Raw genomic sequence first — 19,646 nt, 5'->3', positions numbered from 1 at the left:
GCTTAATTATATGCTTGTGTGAGGATAATAGCTAGCATTTACCAGCACTGAGCATGTGCCAGGCCCAGGGCTAAGAATTTTGCTTGAGTTCTCTCATTGATTCCTTCAACAACTCTTGGAGGTAAATACTACCCCCGATTAAATGAGAAGAAAAGACAGGTTTAGAAAGATTAAGAACTTTGGTCAGAGTCACCCCGCTAATTACGCATCAGAGTTTGAACTCCAGACTCTAACCCTATATCCCATCTCTCCTATATGTGGTAAATAACTGGTACTGAATTTTGGAAAGCAGTTAAAAAAAAAGTAATAGTATACTTCTAGGAAAAATCCACTTCCTGTAAAAATTTTAAAGGAAAATTTACTTAACTAAGAGATTGCATCATTAGGCCAGTGTGGTAGCTACGTGAGCTCATGAGTAGTGATAGCAGTTCGTTAGACCAACAGATTGCTTTCTGTTGTCCTTGGTACTAATGTTTCCATGGGTTAAAGCACAAATATACCATGTTTTGTTGAGATCATTTTCTTGTTTGTGGACTAGTACGCGTGCAAACCATTTTATTTTGTACTGTAACAGCTGCATTTAACTTTAGCAGTATGTGGATGAATTATGAACACTTGTCTATTTTCTGTTGTGTCTTTTTAAAATTTATTTTGGGTTGTGCCATGTCTTCGTTGCTGTGCAGGCTTTTGTCTAGTTGCAGCAAGCAGAGGCTATTCTTCCTTGCAGTGAGCAAGGTTCTCGTTGCAGTGGCTTCTCCTGTGGCAGAGCACGGGCTCCAGAGTGAGCGGGCTTCAGTAGTTGCAGCCTGGGGCTCATGAGTCCCCGGCTCAAGAGCGCAGGGTGAGCAGTTGTGGCGCAGGGGCTTAGTTGCTCCAAGGCATGTGGGATCCTCCCGGACCAGGGATCAAACTCGTGTCTTCAGCATTGGCGGGTGGATCCTTTACCACTGAGCCACCGGGGGAGCCCCCTACTCTGTCCTCTTCAGATAAGTTTTTACCTATCAACAATTTAAAGAACAGTACAGATACATCATCATAATGACTTCAGAAAAAATTGTTTGGTACTATTGTAATTACAAACCATGTTTTTACATTAATGAAATATATAGAATCAATGTTTTTTCAAATAAAAGCAGTTTATTCAATTTTATATAAAAGTAATCTAAATTATAAGGGATCATCTGTAGCCTTAGTTTTAAATCAGAAAGGATAAATTATATATGTGAAGAGACGATGCCATAAGTATAATACTGAGCAAATAATCATATGCACAGACTTTCATACAAAATGTATCCTTTGATTGAATGGAATTGTCTTCTTAACTTTCTTTTCTACTGGCAAGTAGTATATAGGAATAGCTATAGCAACTGAAATTATGTATTAAGATATTTGATCACACATGATGTGTTATAAACTAAGTATGAAATATCTGGAAATAAATAATTTTACATAATAAGTTTACATAATAAATTCTATCATGCATAAATGATAGGAAATGTTATTACTTAAGGCCTTCACACAAGATGACTACATCTGTAATTCAAAGGAAGGATTATAAATGTATATATCAAGTTCAGGAATTACCTGTTTTCTTTTTGTCATAGGATTTTTTTAATTTTATTTTTTAATTGAAAGTATAGTTGATTTACAATGGTGTGGAAATCTCTGCTGTACAGCAGAGTAACTCAGTTATATATATATACATTCTTAATATTCTCTTCCATTATGGCAAGATATGGACATTTTTACAATTAATGGGTCTTTTTAAGTTTTACAGCAGAAAGTTTCCTTTAATTTGTTTGTCTTCTCCAGTGAAATAGGATGCCATGATCTCAGTAGTTAGAAAAACTGCATTGAAGGTCAAGTCATCACTGTACTCAAGAGTAATCAGAAAATCAAAATGCTTGTGTTATGATGTAGATAGTCTTCTGGTTAATTGATAGAAACAGGAAAATATAAAATTGGTCATTTTTTGATGCTTTGTACTTTTTATTACCTAGAAGATTTTAATTTTTTTTTTTTTCCCATTTACTCTAGGCACTTGGGATAGATCAGTTAAACAGAACAGACGAAAATCTCATCTTCTGTTGGGGAAGACAGACATTAAAAAATAAACATACATAGATAAATTATAAAGATTTTTGTAAGATTTTAAGTGTCATGGGAAGAGAAGGAGCAAGCTGGGAGGATTGAGAGTTGGGTTTGGGGTGGTTACAGTTTTTTTTTTTTGGCTGCTCTGGGTCTTAGTTCTGCGTTGCCGAATCTTTACTTGTGGCATGTGGGATCTCTAGCTGCGGCATGCAAACTCTTAGTTATGGCATGTGGGATCTACTTTCCTGACCAGGGATCAAACCCAGCCTGCTGCATTGGGAGCATGGTCTCTCAGCCACTGGATAACCAGGAGAATCCCTTGGTTACAGTTTTAAATAGTGTGGTCAGGCTAAGCATCATCATTTAAGATAAGATTTGAGCCATGGGAAGAATGTTACCTGCAGAGAGAAAGCTCTGCCAAAGACCCTATCCTGGAGTATACAGGCGTTTGGAACTGGAGTCAGAAAGTAAAACAAAAGGCCAAATCTAAGGGCTTTGTAGGTCACTGTAAAGACCTTAGCTTTTACAGTTTAGGAAATAGGGAGGCAGTGGAGGATTGATGAAACAGACCTTGATGAAACAGACCAGAGATTGATGAAAGTGACCAGATGAAACAGCAGCTGATTTTCCTGTAGGAAGGTATTCTGGTGGTGCTGGTGGTGGTTTTTTAGTTCTACCAGTTTATTGCTACCAACCCACCTCCCTGCACCCTCCTCAGGCATGTCTGCTCAGTCGCCTAACCCCATGGACTGCAGCCCCGCTAGGCTCCTGTCCATGGACTTTTCCAGGCAAGAATACTGGTTGGGTTGCCGTTTCCTTTCCATTTCTCTCTCTCTCTTTTGTTGGTGGTGGTTGTTTTTAAATTAATTAATTTGACTGCCTGGGCTCTTCATTGCAGTTTGTGGGCTTCTCTGTGTACCAGCTCAGTAGTTGCCTGGGCAGATTTAGTTCCCCCTGTCCTATTTGAGCGTGGGACCTTAGTTCCCCTACCAGGGATCAAACCCTGTGTCCCTGCACTGGAAGGTGGATTTTTAACCCCTGAACCACCAGGGAAGTCCTTTTGATTGTTGTTTGATAATAGACTGCAGTAACAGTGGGCAAGAAGATCATTTAGTAGGCCACCCAAATACAGGCCAGAGAAGATAAAAGTGATGCAAGTGAGAAGTGGTCTGAGTCTGATGTATTACAACCAAGAGACCTTCTTGACAGTTTGGAGCTGAAGAGAGAATGAGGAGCCAAAGACCAAAGTTTTTGACTTCAATAACTAACTAGAAGAAGGACTGCAGCATGGTTTTGAGTTGCTTTTTGAGCAAGGGAGAACTATAATTTAGGGGGAAGAGAAAACTAATGTACTAACATCAGTCAAGATGGGGAAGATGTACTACGTTATATTCCAAGTATTGTAGGCATTTTGGTGGAGGGTTGGCTGCTAGAAAGGGGCACTCTTAAGTGTTTGATTTCTAGGACATAGAAAATATTACAGATAAGGGAGTCTCACAGATCCAGTGTGTGCGTGTGTTCGTCACTCCAGTCGCCTCCGACTCCACGAACTGTAGTAGCCCGCCAGGCTTCTCTGTCCATGGAATTCTCCAGGCAGGAATACTGGAGTGGATTGCCATTCCCTTCCCCATTGGATCTTCTCGACCCAGGGATTCGACCCTGGTCTCCTACATCGCAGGCAGATTCTTTTATCCCCTGAGCTACAGGGAAGTCCTAGTTTTATGCATATCAAATGCCAGGTGGATATTCTCGGCCTTAAGACAGGTAATGATGGATGCAACAATTCTTAAGTTTCCTTTTTTTTTTTTTTAAAGCGTGGTTTGGTGATTTCAGGGCATGTACCTCTCAGCTGCTACTGAGAGGCGGTCAGTCAGACGGCTCAGCGCCGACCCCCGTCCGCCTGGGAGAGTCTGCACTATTAGTGCAGGCGCCGCCTCTCCGCGCTGTCTGGGGAAGGGGCGCGAGCCGCCGCAGCGGGCCGCCGGCCTGAGCGTGGGGAGGGGCTCCCGAACGTTCCCACCCAGCCCCGGTCGCCATCTTCCGGCGCGTTCTTTCCCGCGCGGGCTCCAGCCCGGACTCTCTGCCCTCTGCTTGTCCGGGAAGGGGCTTCTAACCCGCGGAGACCACTGGCCGGGCGCATCGCGGAGGTGCGGGCCAGAGCCCATCCCCGCAGGCGGGGCAGGGGGCGGGGCCAGCCCGGCGGCAGCTGCGCGGCGGCGCGGCCCTCCCGCGGCTCTCGGAGCGCGCACCGCCTCTCGCCCCGCCTGCGCGCGAGCCTGGGCGTGGAGGGAGGGGCCAGGAAGCGGCGAGCGCGCCGGGGAGCGCAGCTGCGGGCGTGGGGGGACAGCAGCCGCGGAGCCGGCGCCGAGAGCGGCTGCTGCCGGAGCGAGCGGCGGAGACAAAAGGCTACGGTGAGTGCATCTCCGGCCCGGGGCGCGCCCCGGGCCTCCCACCTCGCCCTCGCGGCCCCTGGGGCGGAGGCCCGACGCCCTGAACCCCTACCTCCTAGGGCTCCGGGGCGAGTGCGGCCCGGCCCTGCCCGCCGTGCGCTGCGGGCTGAGCCTGCGGCTCCATTTTCAGGTCTGGGCGACGTCCTCCTGCGGACCGTGGCTTTGGTTTTTCTTCCATTCCTTCTGGGAGAGGGTTCCAGACTCTGTTCCGGATTCAAGACTGGCGGACGGGTGAGAGCCCACTGCCCCCCTGTTGTAAAATGGAAATGAAGGCTCCCCCTCCCCCAAACTTTGCCTGTCTGGAAGTCGGGAGGGTGGTGCAAGGGGCGGGTGGAGAGGGCCCGGGTCCTCCAGGTGAGAGTTTCGGCGGGGCGGGGCCCGCGGCTCGGAGTCGGACTCTAGCCCGGGGCGTCCGGCGCGAGCGCCCGCGGGTCTCGCCGCGGTTCGCTTTGGGCCGCGGAGAAAAAGCCCTGACCACCTCCGAAGAGCAGCTCATCCTACTCTTACAGGTTGTTTTACCCAGCGCTTGCCGCCTTACTAGTGATTTTTTGGTAGCGGGTGTGGTAGTTAGTGGCTCGCTGATGCCGCATGAATAGGTGAAAAGAGCCTCGATACGCTGACTTAAGGTGTACAGGAAACATTGAGAGTCCTCTTTAGCTGCTGCTCTTATTTTAAGTGACACGCTTTTGAAGGGGACTTTGGTGCTAATGTTCAGTTTACAAAATTAACATTTTGTTAAAGGGCCTGACGTATAGTAGATGCTCAGTAAAACGCATGAAAGTGAATTTTGAAATGTCAGACAAAGCTAATCTCATAGCTAGTAAAAATTTAGGCACAGACCCTCTTGATTCAGAAGAAGGAAAAAATTGGCAAACACGTTATTTTGGTTTATAAGCTTGTATTTTTATTTCATCCAAGATAGTGTTGAAAAATCAGTTATTTTCAATATTAGGAGCATAGAGAATACGTTTGAAATGTGAATTTTTTTTTAATTTTGAGGAAAGTTGGTAGACATGTTGATATTTCTTAAAAATCAACATTATTGATCTAATTTTCTTTTGAAAGAATAGGGAAGGTGAAGAAAAGCTGCTTGTTTTCTATTGATATTTGATTCTTTTGAGACCCAGCTTTACATTTTATTATGAATAGAGAAGTTTATATGCTTTTGAGGGACTCTGGCATGGTTTTGAGTTGCTTTTTTGAGCAAGAGAGAACTCTTAAGGGACGAAAGAAAGCTAATGTTGCAGTAATATAATTAAACCTTACCACTTACTCTACAGATATTCATTAAGCACCTATTTTATGCTGGCACCTGTGTTGGGTGCTGATTCTTCGGAGCAGACAAAACCCACAATTATCTTTTTCTTAAGCTTAAGCTGAGTGTGTTCTTTCTTCATTATTGATGTTGCAAGGACAGTCTGTCTTACACACTTGGTGCCTATTTAAAATTGGAAAAGATGGCAGGTGAACAGCAGGAAGTGTAGAGTCATAGCAGTCTATTTAGAGGTTAATAAGTAACTTTACAGGGCTAAGACTATTACTGGGTTACATTTTCCTATTGTCAGTTTAATAAAATCCATATTTTTTTAATGAAGGGAAGAAGACTTTTAACAAACTAGTATTTCTGTTCTCTATCCCATATGAGATGTTGTTGATACAGTGTATTTATTGAATAGTAATGTACTTCTGGTTCTGTTTTCTGTAAATAATCTTTGCAGTACTGCGCATGTTCTGCTTTTAAAAATCTTCCAGGAGAACTAGTGGATTCCTTTTCTATAAGAAGTATTTTTAAATAAAGTACTTTTTCAGAAATTTTATTTTGACGTTTTAGTCACTATTTGCAAATAAATGTAGTATTGCATTGATAGTAGTGACAAGTGAAGGACTCTGAGTAATGATTTGTGGTTCCATATTTGAACTTTCCATCTGGTATTAAAACTGGTAAAACTGCTTGCTAAAAAGAGAATGATTTGTAGTATTGCATTTATTAATTCTAGAAACGAGAATGATTGATCGTACTGCATTAATTCTTAACATAAAGGTTGTGTTGTCTGCTTTTCTCTTATTTACATATAATAAGAAGGTACTTATTTTTATTCGGATTCTTCAGAAGTCCAAATTAATGTGCTGCAAAGTCAATCTTGATAATTACAGTATAAAGTATATTAATTTTTTACAGATAACTTTTGAATTTAGGTGGACACTTTTGACGTGTTAACACCTTATATGTTGTTGAAGATTTTGTGTGCATTTCAATAGAATTTTCAGATTTTTAGACTTTACTAATAGTTTTTTATGGTTCCTACAAATAATAAGGAAAGTGATCTCTTAAACTTTAGTGCTAGAGGGTTGTGTTAGTTTTTCTTTAAATATGTAGTTCTTATAGAACTACATATGATGAGTTGGTAATGCACATGTGTACTCCTTCTAGTCTGTTGAGAAACCTAGTGACAAATGATAACAGTGATGATAAGAATAATGTAAGCATTATATGTCGAACAAAAAGTGCTTATTTCATTTGGGGCAAGAATTTTATCAAGGTTCTTGACAGTCCGCAGCGTTGAGACATGTTTAAATAATTTTACCAGTAAATTAGAACTAGTAATGACTGGATTTTTTTTATTGTTGTACCTTACAAAAATACTGTGTTTTCAAGGCATTATTTCCTACCTTGGAGTAATTTATAATGTTTTGAGGCTAAATAAATCTGAGCATCATTCCGCTTAATAATTGTTGGAACACTTAAAGTGTGTTGATGCTTTTTTCGTCAAGATATGTTTGACTTGTAGGCAGTTGTCTTTTTTGTTGTTGTAATATCCTTTAGTATAATTTAGAAGGTGTGTTCTTTATCAGATGTAATTAGTAAAGTTATTAAGAAACACACTGGTAAGACATACTGCAACTGTGCCCATATTGTCTGAATAGATTGTGAGAGAGACTATCAATTAACATTCGAAAAGTGCTTTAACCTCATCTCTCACATTTATTCAGTAGGATCGGTTGCTAGTGTGTTTTTAGGTCCCAGTTGTCTCTATTGTGAAAGAAGATAATCATGAAAGATTTCTCATCTGCTTTAGGATGAGTCTCAAATACTTTGTTAAGGCTCCATAAGACTTTTCTCTCAGTTGCAATATTGATTTTCATCTATTTCAGTGTTAATCTCAGTTCTTATGAAAATAATATTTTAACATTTATTGAATATTAATTGTTAGTAAAGTTTCAGGTGTGTTTCAGAGGGGGACGTTATGGGTTCCGTGTGCATTCTTGAGAGGAACTGAGTGAAACATGGTGCTTATCTTCAGTGGTTTGGTGAGGGCTTTTATTCTGATTTTATTCATACTACCTGGAAAAACTTGGAATTTAGCTTGTTAATTATTAACTTTATACATTCTGCTCCCTCAGTTCAAAGCTTAAGTTCAGTTGCACTTTCTATAATACTGACAAGTAACGAACAGGGCAAGATTTAGCTGAAACTGCTCTGGGACCTCATCCAAAGGGAGTTTTTGAACTGAAAGCCCAGAATTTGGTGATGAGTTATCTTTATCACGACACCATTAAAATACCTGCAAATCTATTTTGGTCAAAATGGATTGTAATAGAACAGACTCCCTCTTTTTCCTAGAAAGCGTTAGATAATGCCGTGTTCAATTTAGGTGTATTTGAGGGTGACTGAATTTTGAGCACTGTTTCCATTTGGAAGCTTACCCAGAAATTCGTGCTAAGATTTCTTCCCTTTTTTTTTTTTTTTTGAGTCTATTATAATTTCTTAAATAAGTATTGATTATTTTATTTTTTAATGAGCATTTCTTTTTTAAAAGTTATTTCCTTATTTATGTGCATTAGGTCTTAGTTCTGGCATGCAGGATCTCTAGTTGCAGCATTCAAACTCTTAGTTGCAGCATGTGGGATCTAGTTCCCTGACTAGGGATCAAATTCGGGCCCCCTGCATTGGGAGAGTGTGTCGTCTCAGCCACTGGATCACCGGAGAGGTCCCAACAAATAAGTATTGGTTTTAAATGTGTGTAAATTAAGCTTGTAATTCACAAAGTTAGAAAAATAACAAAACAATTTCAAGAAAAGGAGAAGACTAAGATTTTTTATTAAATCTTTAGAATTAAATGTATGTAAGCATCTTGTACTAAACCAAAATCATTTTTGTTTCATTTACTTTAATCTGTGTTAACTTTTTGCTCAGTAAAGCAAAAATGAATTTTTTGGATATATTTAGCACCTAATAGCGGAGAAGGCAATGGCAAACCACTCCAGTACTCTAGCCTAGAAAATCCCATGGACGGAGGAGCCTGGTAGGCTGCAGTCCATGGGGTTGCTAAGAGTCGGACACGACTTAGCGGCTTCACTTTCACTTTTCACTTTCATTCATTGGGGAAGGAAATGGCAACCCACTCCAGTGTTCTTGCCTGGAGAATCCCAGGGATGGGGGAGCCTGGTGGGCTGCCGTCTCTGGGGTCGGGTAGAGTCGGACACGACTGAAGCGACGTAGCAGCAGCAGCACCTAATAGTGGGAGCCCTTGGATATTTGTAGGGATGCAATGGATGGGACTTGATAAGAGTTTAAGCAGAAAACAACTTACTTTCTCTCACTGTATCTTCAAGGCCTCCCTAGAGATTGTCTTTCCCTGAATCTCCAGCCCTTAGGAAAACCAGGTAGCTTGTCTAGTTCTAGGTGGTAAAAAGTCTTCTGCTTATTTGTCAGTAATAGTCTTATTTTAGGGGCTTCCTTAGTGGCCCAGACAGTAGAAAAGCTGCCTGCAATGCAGGAGACCTAGGTTTGATCCTTGGATCAGGAAGGCCCCCTGGAAAAGGGAAAGTCTACTCACTCCAATATTCTTGCCTGGAGAATTCCATGGACAGGGGAGCCTGATGGGCTACAGTCCATGGGTTTGCAAAAAGTTGGACATAACTGAGTGATGAACATGTACACAGTCTTATTTTTGTCATTAGAAGGCGTGTGTTCAGAATAACAATGTATTCAAACTCTTCCATGCCATAGAACTTTTCTTCGTAGCTCTGAACTGCTTCAGAGCAAGAGGTCTACTTTGGAGGGAGAGTCCTGAGAATCAGCTTCTCTTTTTCACTTTGCCAGCTCCTCTTTAGTATGCTGTTGAAATCACCTGTCCCGGGTCCACCTCGGTGGGGAAAGGGGCCTGGGGGGACAGGTGTGGTTTTCATGTGGCCTCTGTGCCTTCTGAGTTGGACAGTTTGTTCAAAGCTGGCTCTAGAGGAGTGCTGGAAATGGTTTTCTTGGGGATTCCATGTGTGGGAACCTCCAGCTACTATTCCTGCGGTATTCTTCAGCTCTAGTCCCTTAGGCTTCTAGTTACCCTCGTCTGCAGGCTCACTTTGCCTGGGGAGAGGTTTTGCTTTAGTCTTTAAAGTAGTTCTGTTACATTTTAACCAGACCCGCCTGTACTTTATTATTTCACAGGACACACTTCCAAGCATTCTGTCCCAGCTTCAGCTTGCTATCTCTCTAGTTCCTTCTGTTGATGACCCCCCACTTGAACTGTACTTCTGTGTCTGGGACCTACGATTCATTGCTGCTGCTCCCTTTTTAAGTGCCCTGACCCCCCTTCTTCTACATGCGTGCTTGATTATTTACCGTACTTTGAATCCATAGTCCACTTTAAAATTTTTCGCTTTTGTATATCCTCAGTTCTCTTTTGGACTTCCCAGGTGTCAAAGAATTCACCTGCCAATGCAGGAAATGCAGGAGGCGTGGGTTCAATCCCTGGAAAGATTCCCTGGAGGAGGGCTGGCAACCCACTCCAGAATTCTTGCCTGGAGAATCCCATGGACAAAGGAACCTGGTGGACTACAGTTCATGAGGTTGCAAAGAGTCTGGCATGACTGAGCACTCAGATCCAGTTCTTGTTCAGGGCCTCTCACTTCATGTGCTTACCTGGTAATTGCCAACCTCCCTCCTCCCCACCCACCCATCCAATTCTCCTTCCAGTCCAGCTGATACCTGGCAGCTGGGCTTGAATCAAGGAAGACATTCCTATGCTGACTTGTTCTCCATTTGTGTTGGCCAAGGAGGGTCCTTTGTGCTGTTCACAGTCCTTAATCGTAGTATCAATGGATCCCTGGTGGAATTACTCCACCAGCTGCCCAAATGACTATTTTATACATCCCCTCAAACCTCTGGTGCCTCTTTTCTCTTCTTTTTCAGCTGATGATCTTGTTTCCTGTGTATTAAAAATGAAAGCAATCAGGCGAAAACTTTGCATGTCTCCTCGCTTCTATACCCAGACTGTATGCACTTCCTATTTGCTATGATCATCACGTCCTCTCTTGCTCTTGGTTGTGTCCACTTCCTGTCAGGGCCATTGCATTGCCTCAGGATTCATCCCATTCTGCCAGCCAGTGAGCTGTCTCATTAGTGTTTCCCATATGTATTGCATTATTCCTATCAGCATGAAGATATGCTAAAATATCTCTCATCTTTAAAAACAAACGTACTCCAATAGCACATTTTTCTTCAGCTGCTGTTCTTCAAAAGAGTTGTTATTTGTGGCCACCAGCACTCCCTCTCTGTCTTGGATCCAGCACAAAATTTCTTTTTTTTTTTCTCATCTTCCCTGCTACCTAAACAGTTCTTGTTGAGATTGCTTACTGGTGACCTCCTTGGTAACAAATTCCCTAGTCAGTTCTCAATCTTACTCACTGGATGTAGCAGCTAAAGCGTTTGAAAGTGGTCAGTGAGTTTCTCGTCTTTGAAATCTTTCCTCCCTTTGTTTCTGGGACACTACTGCTTATTTTCACTTTCTTTTGCTGGTTCCTTTTTGTTGCCCCAACTTCTGAAAAATAAGGCAGTTTTCTAGACCTCTATGTTTAGACCTCTTCTGTATTTATACATGGTCTTCTGTGATCTCATCTCAGCCTCTAGCTGGAATTATCATGTATTTCAAGCTAAGAATGTTATCTCTCACCTGGATCTCTTTCCTAACCTTCAGCTGGCTAGGCAGCATTTTCAGTTAGATATCCCAGATTTAACCTGTCAGAACTGAACTCCTCATTCTCCTTCCTCCCTCTCCCACTCCAGTGGTTGTTCCTATTCCAGTTTGCCTCATTTTATTAAATGTCAACTGAATCCAAGCCAGGCTTCAACAGTACATGAACCAGGAACTTCCAGATGTTCAAGCTGGATTTAGAAAAGGCAAAGGAACCAGAGATCAAAGTGCCAGCATCCGTTGGATCATCAAAAAAGCAAGAGAGTTCCAGACAAACATCTATTTCTGCTTTATTGACTATACCAAAGCCTTTGATTGTGTGGATGACAACAAACTGTGGAACATTCTGAAAGAAATGGAAATACCAGACCACCTGACCTGCCTCTTGAGAAATCTGTATGCAGGTCAGGAAGCAACAGTTAGAACTGAACATGGAACAACACACTGGTTCCCAGCTGGGAAAGGAGTATGTCAAGGCTGTATATTGTCACCCTGCTTATTTAACTTCTATGCAGAGAACATCATGAGAAATGCTGGACTGGATGAAGCACAAGCTGGAATCAAGATTGCCGGGAGAAATATCAATAACCTCAGATATGCAGATGACACCACCCTTATGGCAGAAAGTAAAGAGGAACTAAAAAACCTGTTGATGAAAAAAAAAAAACAAAACTGTTGATGAAAGTGAGAGGAGAGTGAAAAAGTTGGCTTAAAGATCAACATTCAGAAAACAAATATCATGGCATCTGGTCCCATCACTTCATGGCAAACAGATGGGGAAACAGTGGCAGGCTTTATTTGTTTGGGCTGCAAAATCACTGCAGATGGTGACTGCAGCCATAAAATTAAAAGACACTTGCTCCTTGGAAGAAAAGTTATGACCAACCTAGACAGCATATCAAAAAGCAGAGACATTACTTTGCCAGCAAAGGTCTATCTAGTCAAAGCAATGGTTTTTCCAGTAGTCATGTATGGATGTGAGCTGCTGAGCTGCCAAGTCACTTCAGTCGTGTCTGACTCTGCGACCCCATAGACGGCAGCCCACCAGGCTCTCCCATCTCTGGGATTCTCCAGGCAAGAACACTGGAGTGGGTTGCCATTTCCTTTTCCAGTGCATGAAAGTGAAAAGTGAAAGTGAAGTCGCTCAGTCGTGTCCAACACTCAGCGACCCCATGGACTGCAGCCCACCAGGCTCCTCCATCCATGGGATTTTCCAGGCAAGAGTACTGGAGTGGGGTGCCTTGGATGTGAGAGTTGGACTATAAAAAAGCTGAGCACCTAAGAATTGATGCTTCTGAACTGTGGTGTTGGAGAGGACTCCTGAGAGTCCCTTGGACTGCAAGGAGATCCAACCAGTCCATCCTAAAGGAGATCAGTCCTGGGTGTTCATTGGAGGGACTGATGTTGAAGCTGAAACTCCAATACTTTGGCCACCTGATGTGGAGAGCTGACTCATTTGAAAAGACCCTGATGCTAGGAAACATTGAGGTCAGGAAGAGAAGGGGACGACAGAGGATGAGATGGTTGGATGGCATCACCAACTCGATGGACATGAGTTTGAGTGAACTTTGGGAGTTGGTGTTGGACAGGGAGGCCTGGTGTGCTGCAGTCCATGGGGTCACAAAGAGTCGGACAGGACTGAACTGAACTGAATCTTTGTTTCTCTGACTAACTTTGTAGACATTCTTGATTCCTTTTTGTTACACATTCACACTAATTCACAATAGTGTATCATGAGAATGTGTCCTTTATTTACCTTAAAATCTACCATAAGAATAAATGCGGGAACTTCCTAGTGATCCAGTGGTCAAGAATCCTTCCATTGCAGGGGATGTGGGTTTGATTTCCTGCCCCGGGGGAGTAAGATTCCGTATGCCATGGGGCCGGTGTGCCACAACGAAATTTTGTGTGTTTTGCCAGTTCAGCAAAAATACAAAAAAACTTTTTAAAAATTAAAAAAAGAATAAACATGACCACAGCTTTCTGTCTTCATCTGCACTCCCCACCTCCGCCCCCCTCCCCCACGTAGCCATCATCTCTCGCCTGTGTTATTAGTCATCTCCTGTCTGGTCTCCCTGCTACTTTTGCTCTTCTCTGGTCTCATGAACGTAGCAACCTGGGCAGTCCATTTGAAATGAAAGTCTAATTATTTTACTCCTGTATTCAAAACACTTTGGAGATTTTCCATATCATTTAGAGTAAATGCCAGAATACAACAGTGCCTGCCAGGTCTTCCATCATCTGTGTGGCTGACCTCTCTGATGACATGTCCTACTAGTTTTTCCTTGGCTTGTCCCACCCTAGAAACGTAGGTTTCCTGGTACCTGATGGGCGTCACATTTGCTAAGTGAATGGCTGCTTGTTACTCATGTCTTTGATAACAGCTTATATGTATGTTTCTCTAAAGTAAAAGTATTTCAATTAAAAGTATTTCACCTAAAACCATATAGTCCCATAAGAATTAAGTAAACACAAATTTAGATACAAGAGAAAATGATAAGTTTGAAATGAATTTTTTGTATAGAAGGTGAGAATACCCAGGAAAATGGTAAACAGCAGAGGAGGTGAGAAAGGAATGGAAAGAGGTTAAGGTAAATGGAATGAAGAAAAGGAAAGCCAAATTTCAAAGTAGGGAGCCACTCTAAGAAGAAAACTATTGTTGGCTTGCCGCATGTTTCTTTTAGGCTTCCCTGGTGGCTTGCAGTGCAGGAGACACAGGTTCGATCCCTGGGTTGGGACGATCCCCTGGAGGAGGAAATGGCAACCCACTCCAGTCTTCTTGTCAGGAAAATCCCGTGGACAGAGGAGCCTGGTGGTGTGCAGTCCTTGGGGTCGAAGAGAGCTGGATGCGACTGAGCACATATTTCTTTAGGCTTTGTTTCTTAAATTCTGAGTCTTGTTGATTTACATGGATGTAGACACTGGGACTGCACTTACCTTTGCTTTATCAGGAATATGGGCTCAAATGAGACTTGAAAGCAAAACTAATTGTTTTTCTGTTGCCAAACTCCTTTTATTAAAGGAAAGCAGTTGCCATTACCAAAAGAGTAGTTTTCCTGGCAGTATTCTTAGCTTTTTTTTTTTTCCTGTAGACTGCTCAAGCAGAAATCTCAAGATTTGCGGGAGGGATGTTCAGGGTACAAAAATTTGCTACTGAGTCTTCTCTTTTCGGTACTGGACTGCCTGTTTACTCACCCTCACAAGAGAGGGGGAGTATCTCTCAGCACAGTTACTGTATTCTGTGGTAAAGCAGCAGCTAGGTATGTTAGTGTGCATGCCTGTTGAGTCATACTATATGTATATTTGTGTTCTTAATGAAAGATACTGAATATATTTAAATTTCAACTTAACCTGCTATTTAGGTAGGAAATGAGAGTTCAAGAGTATATGCAAACTATTTCATTCTGATGAGACAAGATTTAAAAAAAATTTTTTTTCCTGAGTTACAGGTCTCATTTCCTATTGATTTAAAGAAATCCTTTTAAATAAATTATTGAGATAGGTGGCTTAGATACTCCTGAATGAGTAATTTTTTATGTGCAAGCATATATTCCTTATAAACCAATCTTAACTATTTAACTGTTTTTGTATAATATGTAGTAATTTCTGTCCTGATTGTCTTGTCTGACAGATTGTTCTGTGGCTAATAATACGGACTTAATTTTCATGATCATAGAGGTGTGGACATGTATGAATCTTTACAGATTTGTAGTATGCAAGTATAATTTAACTTGTTTATGCTTGTTACATACTTTAACTACTAAACAATAACATCTATAAATCAGGCTTGGTATTTTGTTTTTCTTTCACATTAAATAGGAAATTAAAATACAATTTATATGAACACATATGACTATTAGAATTTTTTAAAAACCTTCTTACCTTCTGTGTAACGTCATTTCAGATGACATGCTAGCAAATGTTTTCCTACAGTATTGAATTTGTCATTCTGTACTTTTAGTTCATATGTTAGTATTTCACATCTGAATTCATATGTTAGTATTTCACATATGAACTAACCATCTTGGATTAATAAAATAATTATTTCTGAACTGATGGATAGTCTTAACCACTACTACATTTATTTCAGCTATATTCATAGGTTAGGCCCATCATACTTACATTGCTTTAACTTCGTAACGTTCTACATAGATTGTGAAGTAACCAGCATGATTATATTGAGAAGGGTAATAAGATTAATAGGCTTTGACCTAAGTCTCATAAGGGATTGTTAAAATGATTCACTGAAGTATGCATTCATTCATTCTTTTAACATTCATCAAACTACTGTGTGAAAGTGCTTCCAGTCTACTCAGAGTAGAATACAAGCTGTACTCATCCGGGAAATAAAACCCCGCTGTGTATGTGCTGCAGCCCTGCCGCCCTCTCAGGAGCATTTCATCTTTGCTCACTACGTGCCTGCCACGCTAACGCTTGTTTTCTTAAACATGTCCTGCTTGTTCTTTCCTTATTAAGGCTTTTACATGGGTTGTTTCCTCTGCCTAAAATAGTCTTCCCCCTATGGTTGGCGTCTTATCTTTAAGATCTCACTCAAATATCAACTCATTTCCTCACTGCTCAGTTTAAAATAGCCCGTGCCCCCCATCACTGTTTTACTTTCTTCATAGCATAAGTGGGAAACTGGATAATTCAGGCAGCAGCTTGTTTTAGAGAAGGAGAAGATTTTAGGAACCATGCTGCTGATCCTTTGATCAGAGCATTAGGTGGAACCAGGGGTGTGTTGGAGCTGGTGAGCTGATGGTGTGACTGTGTGCGTCTCTCCAGCTTCGTGTTCGGTGATGGTGTATTGACAGGCTACAGTGGAAAATGGGCAAAAGCTATAAACCAGGGCCTTTTCCCCCAGAGAGATGGTTGTTAAATATCAATCACTAGACCTCTTAGTGGGACCATATGAAATTGCTGTTTTTATAGATTTAAAAAAATGCTTGAATATTGGCAATTTCTTATGGTTTATCTTAGTGGAGTTACTTACTATGGTTGAAAGATACTTTCTTCATATGAGTTAATAAAATTACCTTTGTGCTTTACCTTGTGTGTCTTTTCAAAACTGCATTCCCTTCACTTCTGACAATTACTTCTAGATTGATTTAATATGTAAAAATTGGCTGTTTATATATTAATTGCTTAGCTGTTTACCTCGTTTTTAACTAGTTCTTTGCAAAAGCAGGCACAGGAGGTCTTGCATTTCTAAGGGTGTTGTTGGGTCTGCTACTGAGTCTTAATTGAAAGGCATGCTTTTCCTGGTGAAGAAACCAGAGTTGGTTCAATTTGAGTTATAAATTGTTAGATAATTTTTTAAATTTGCTTTTCAGAATGATTTACACAAATATACGCACATTCAGTTTTTTCTGGCTTTTTCTTTTTCCCTTTATCATCCTGTAGGTATTTACTATCTCTAATTTATTTATTTTCTGCTCTTCTGTGATTTCTTTTACGAATCAGTGTCTAAATCAATGAAGTTATTTTGTCTTGTCTCTCAAGTGTTAGTAGTTTTCCCCTGTGGTCTTCCTTATCTATGGTCACCTGGGCATTCCAAGCCATTTTCCACCTTTACCCCCCAGTTGTAAAAACAGACATGAAGCTACATCTTTCTTATAGGCGCCATTTTCCTGTTTGAAGGAATTTATTGTTTAAAAACTGAACCTTGTTGACTGAGGAAATTTCAGTAACATTTCTTGAGTAACAGTTGCATTATCTTAACTCTGAATATGTGGGTTTGAATTGGTGGTATGGAATAAAATGTGGCTCACAGGTTTCTTTAATTCACATTGTTCTGTCTTATGCACAAGCTTAAAAAAAATAACGTGTTTAATGCAGATAATCAGAATACACATAAAATCTAAAAAATAAAAGCACATCCATAATCCTTAAGATAACTGCTAAGATAACTGTTACTTAGTTAACATAACTACCTAAGATATCTACTAGTCATGTTTTGATGAATGTCCTTCCAGACAAATCAACAAATTGCTTTTTTCTACAAAAGCAAGATCTTAGTACATATACTATTCTATAATGTCGTACATTACCAAATAGTGTGATCTTTATAAAAGCATTACTTTTTATTATTTGTTGGAAAGGATCTTACAGAGTGGAAATTTTGTTGATACAGGGTAAAACTAAAGTTGTGATTGAAAATAATGGTGCTTATGGAGGAGAGTAGAATGTAGTAAGTTACCTCAAGACAAGAATTATTTCAGCATTAATTGTTTTCTTAAGAGCCCTCTTACCATTGCACAATAGCCTGATTGTATTATACCAGCTAAGGAAAACAGTACATGAGTCTATGTACAGAAGAATTATTTTAATAATAGCCCTAGTATAAAATGGGGGGCTGTACCTAAGTTCCTATTTTTTGGTTTGCCCCAAATCATATTGATACTTTAATACTAAGATATTTTAAAAGAAAAATGTGTTTTATTGAAGGACTTCATCTAATTTTATCAGATAATCCTACCCTTTTTAAGTGAATGAGTTCTTGGAAAATGAAAATGTTGGTATATGGATTCTTGTTTTACTGTTCAGGTTACTTTTTGTTTCATGAATGTGAAAATCTTTGTGGGATTGTTACTGGTGTGTTGTATCCTTTGGATATCAGTCCTGATCTTGTCAGGTAGATGGTTTGGTCTTAAAGTAGCAGTTTTTAAAGCTAATGAAGAAAAAATAAAAAAATAAATAAAGCTAATGAAGGGTCCTGTGAGAGTTGTGTAATTCAAATGACTTTTCTGTTACCACAGTGGTATCCGTTACATAGGGTAGAGTAGGTGATTTCTTGGTTTGGTTTTGTTCTTCTCGACCTTGTCCTGTTCCGTGTTGTGTTACTGCTTGCTCACCAGGCCCTGAAGTCTTTCTCTCTTTGGTAGCTAACGTAGCCATTTCTGCTACTCCACATGGTGCTACTTCCTGGATAGTACATATATTGCTGAAAACATTTCTCATGTGGTAAAGGAGAATAAAAAGCAATGTAGTTGATGTGGCTTTTTCTGCTGAAAAAATTACGCATTCGTTGGCTAAAGTGAGGACTGGCAGTCAGTCCCTAAAAAACGGTTTTTCACTGAGTGATCACGTGTTTGTAAATGGATATGCAAGAACCTTTGCTTGTTGGTAGGTATTGTGAATCTTGATAAATTCAAGAAAAGTGTTTAGAATTATTCCATCTCGCTGTTTTAAAAATTGGTATTTTAAAAAAGTTCCATTTTACAGTGAATTTTTAAGCCTCCCATTTTTATATTTATTTTGTGACTAATGACTTTGTTTTTGTAAAAATGGTACATATACACTGAGGAAGCTTAGAAATAATTAGTCACGTTGTAACTGGCAGTACTCGTATTCAAAGTCTTGTCTGACTTATAGCTTGGGAAAAGCTGTAAAGTGGCACAAAGAATGTGGACTTTAGAATCAGGCACACCTCAGTTTGATTCATAACTCTGCCATATATTTTCGTTATGGCAGGATCTTACCCTTGGTGATTTTTGTGTTCTTTTTAGATTAAGTTAGGGTAGTAGGTTTATTAGGATTAAATGAAGTACACAGTACTTCTACTTTGGCCTGTAGAAGGTGTTAATAGTTTTTTTCTTTTTTACTGCTCGGTATTATTTGAAAGTATCTCTGCAAGTCACTTTGGACAATTACCTTAAAAGTGATCTGTGTTCAGGAAAGTGGGAATATATGTCATCCAAGTGGACTCCATTGTAGTGCCACATCAGTCTGCCTATCTGAGGGGAAAGTGGTTATTGCAACTTTTTTAAAGAGTACTTTGACCTCATGGAAAACTTTAAAGTTAAAGGCTGAAGTAGAACTCAGGATGAGTTAATTATTGCTGGCCAGAATGGTAAGAAAGTAACTGATTTCTCTGTTTAGTGAGAAATAAAAATGTTTATGTGTAACAATTGCATACATAAAGATGTCTATATTAAAGGCCAACAACTAACCAACTGACCCTTTGCAAAAGAAAAATATGACTGAAATAGGGAAGAAGTGTTCAACTTTAATAATAATCAATAGCCAGTCTCTTTTTTTCATATTTAAGATTTAAGAAATGGTGCTTTTTCACCCCAGTACAGTGACGTAGATACTAAATGCCTTGCTAGAGAGAACATATAAACCTGTAGAA

General features: G+C 40.4%; 1 protein-coding gene and 1 long non-coding RNA gene across 10 annotated transcripts in view; one reads left to right on the top strand and one right to left on the bottom strand.

Moving 5' to 3' along the window:
• Nucleotides 1-540: 540 nt before the first annotated feature.
• LOC147368922 (uncharacterized) lies at nt 541-4,730 on the bottom strand. The gene is made up of 2 exons (XR_015166908.1): nt 4,594-4,730; nt 541-998 (listed from the first exon to the last, which is right to left on the bottom strand). It is a non-coding gene; the product is annotated as an uncharacterized LOC147368922 (long non-coding RNA).
• Nucleotides 3,913-19,646, top strand: part of LOC147368921 (uncharacterized) — a 67,762-nt gene continuing 52,028 nt past the window's right edge. For 6 of the 9 annotated variants that reach the window (XR_015166903.1, XR_015166904.1, XR_015166902.1 and 3 more), the window contains exons 1-2: nt 3,913-4,502; nt 4,672-4,772. Coding sequence is in view for 2 of the 9 variants with exons in the window: in XM_086410452.1 (XP_086266578.1) it covers nt 3,928-4,502; nt 4,672-4,772 (676 nt within the window). In the remaining 7 variants the exon portion in view is untranslated. The remainder of the gene's footprint in view (nt 4,503-4,671; nt 4,773-19,646) is intronic. The other 3 variants (XR_015166906.1, XR_015166907.1, XR_015166905.1) reach the window with 1 other exon arrangement.

This window comes from Bos grunniens, chromosome 7 (genome assembly GCF_055505025.1).
Source record: "Bos grunniens cultivar Pamir isolate PY7600 chromosome 7, Bosgru_T2T1.0, whole genome shotgun sequence".
Taxonomy (NCBI): Eukaryota; Metazoa; Chordata; class Mammalia; order Artiodactyla; family Bovidae; genus Bos; species Bos grunniens.
Note: the sequence above shows the minus strand (reverse complement) of the source record. Positions and strands in the feature narration are given on the sequence as shown.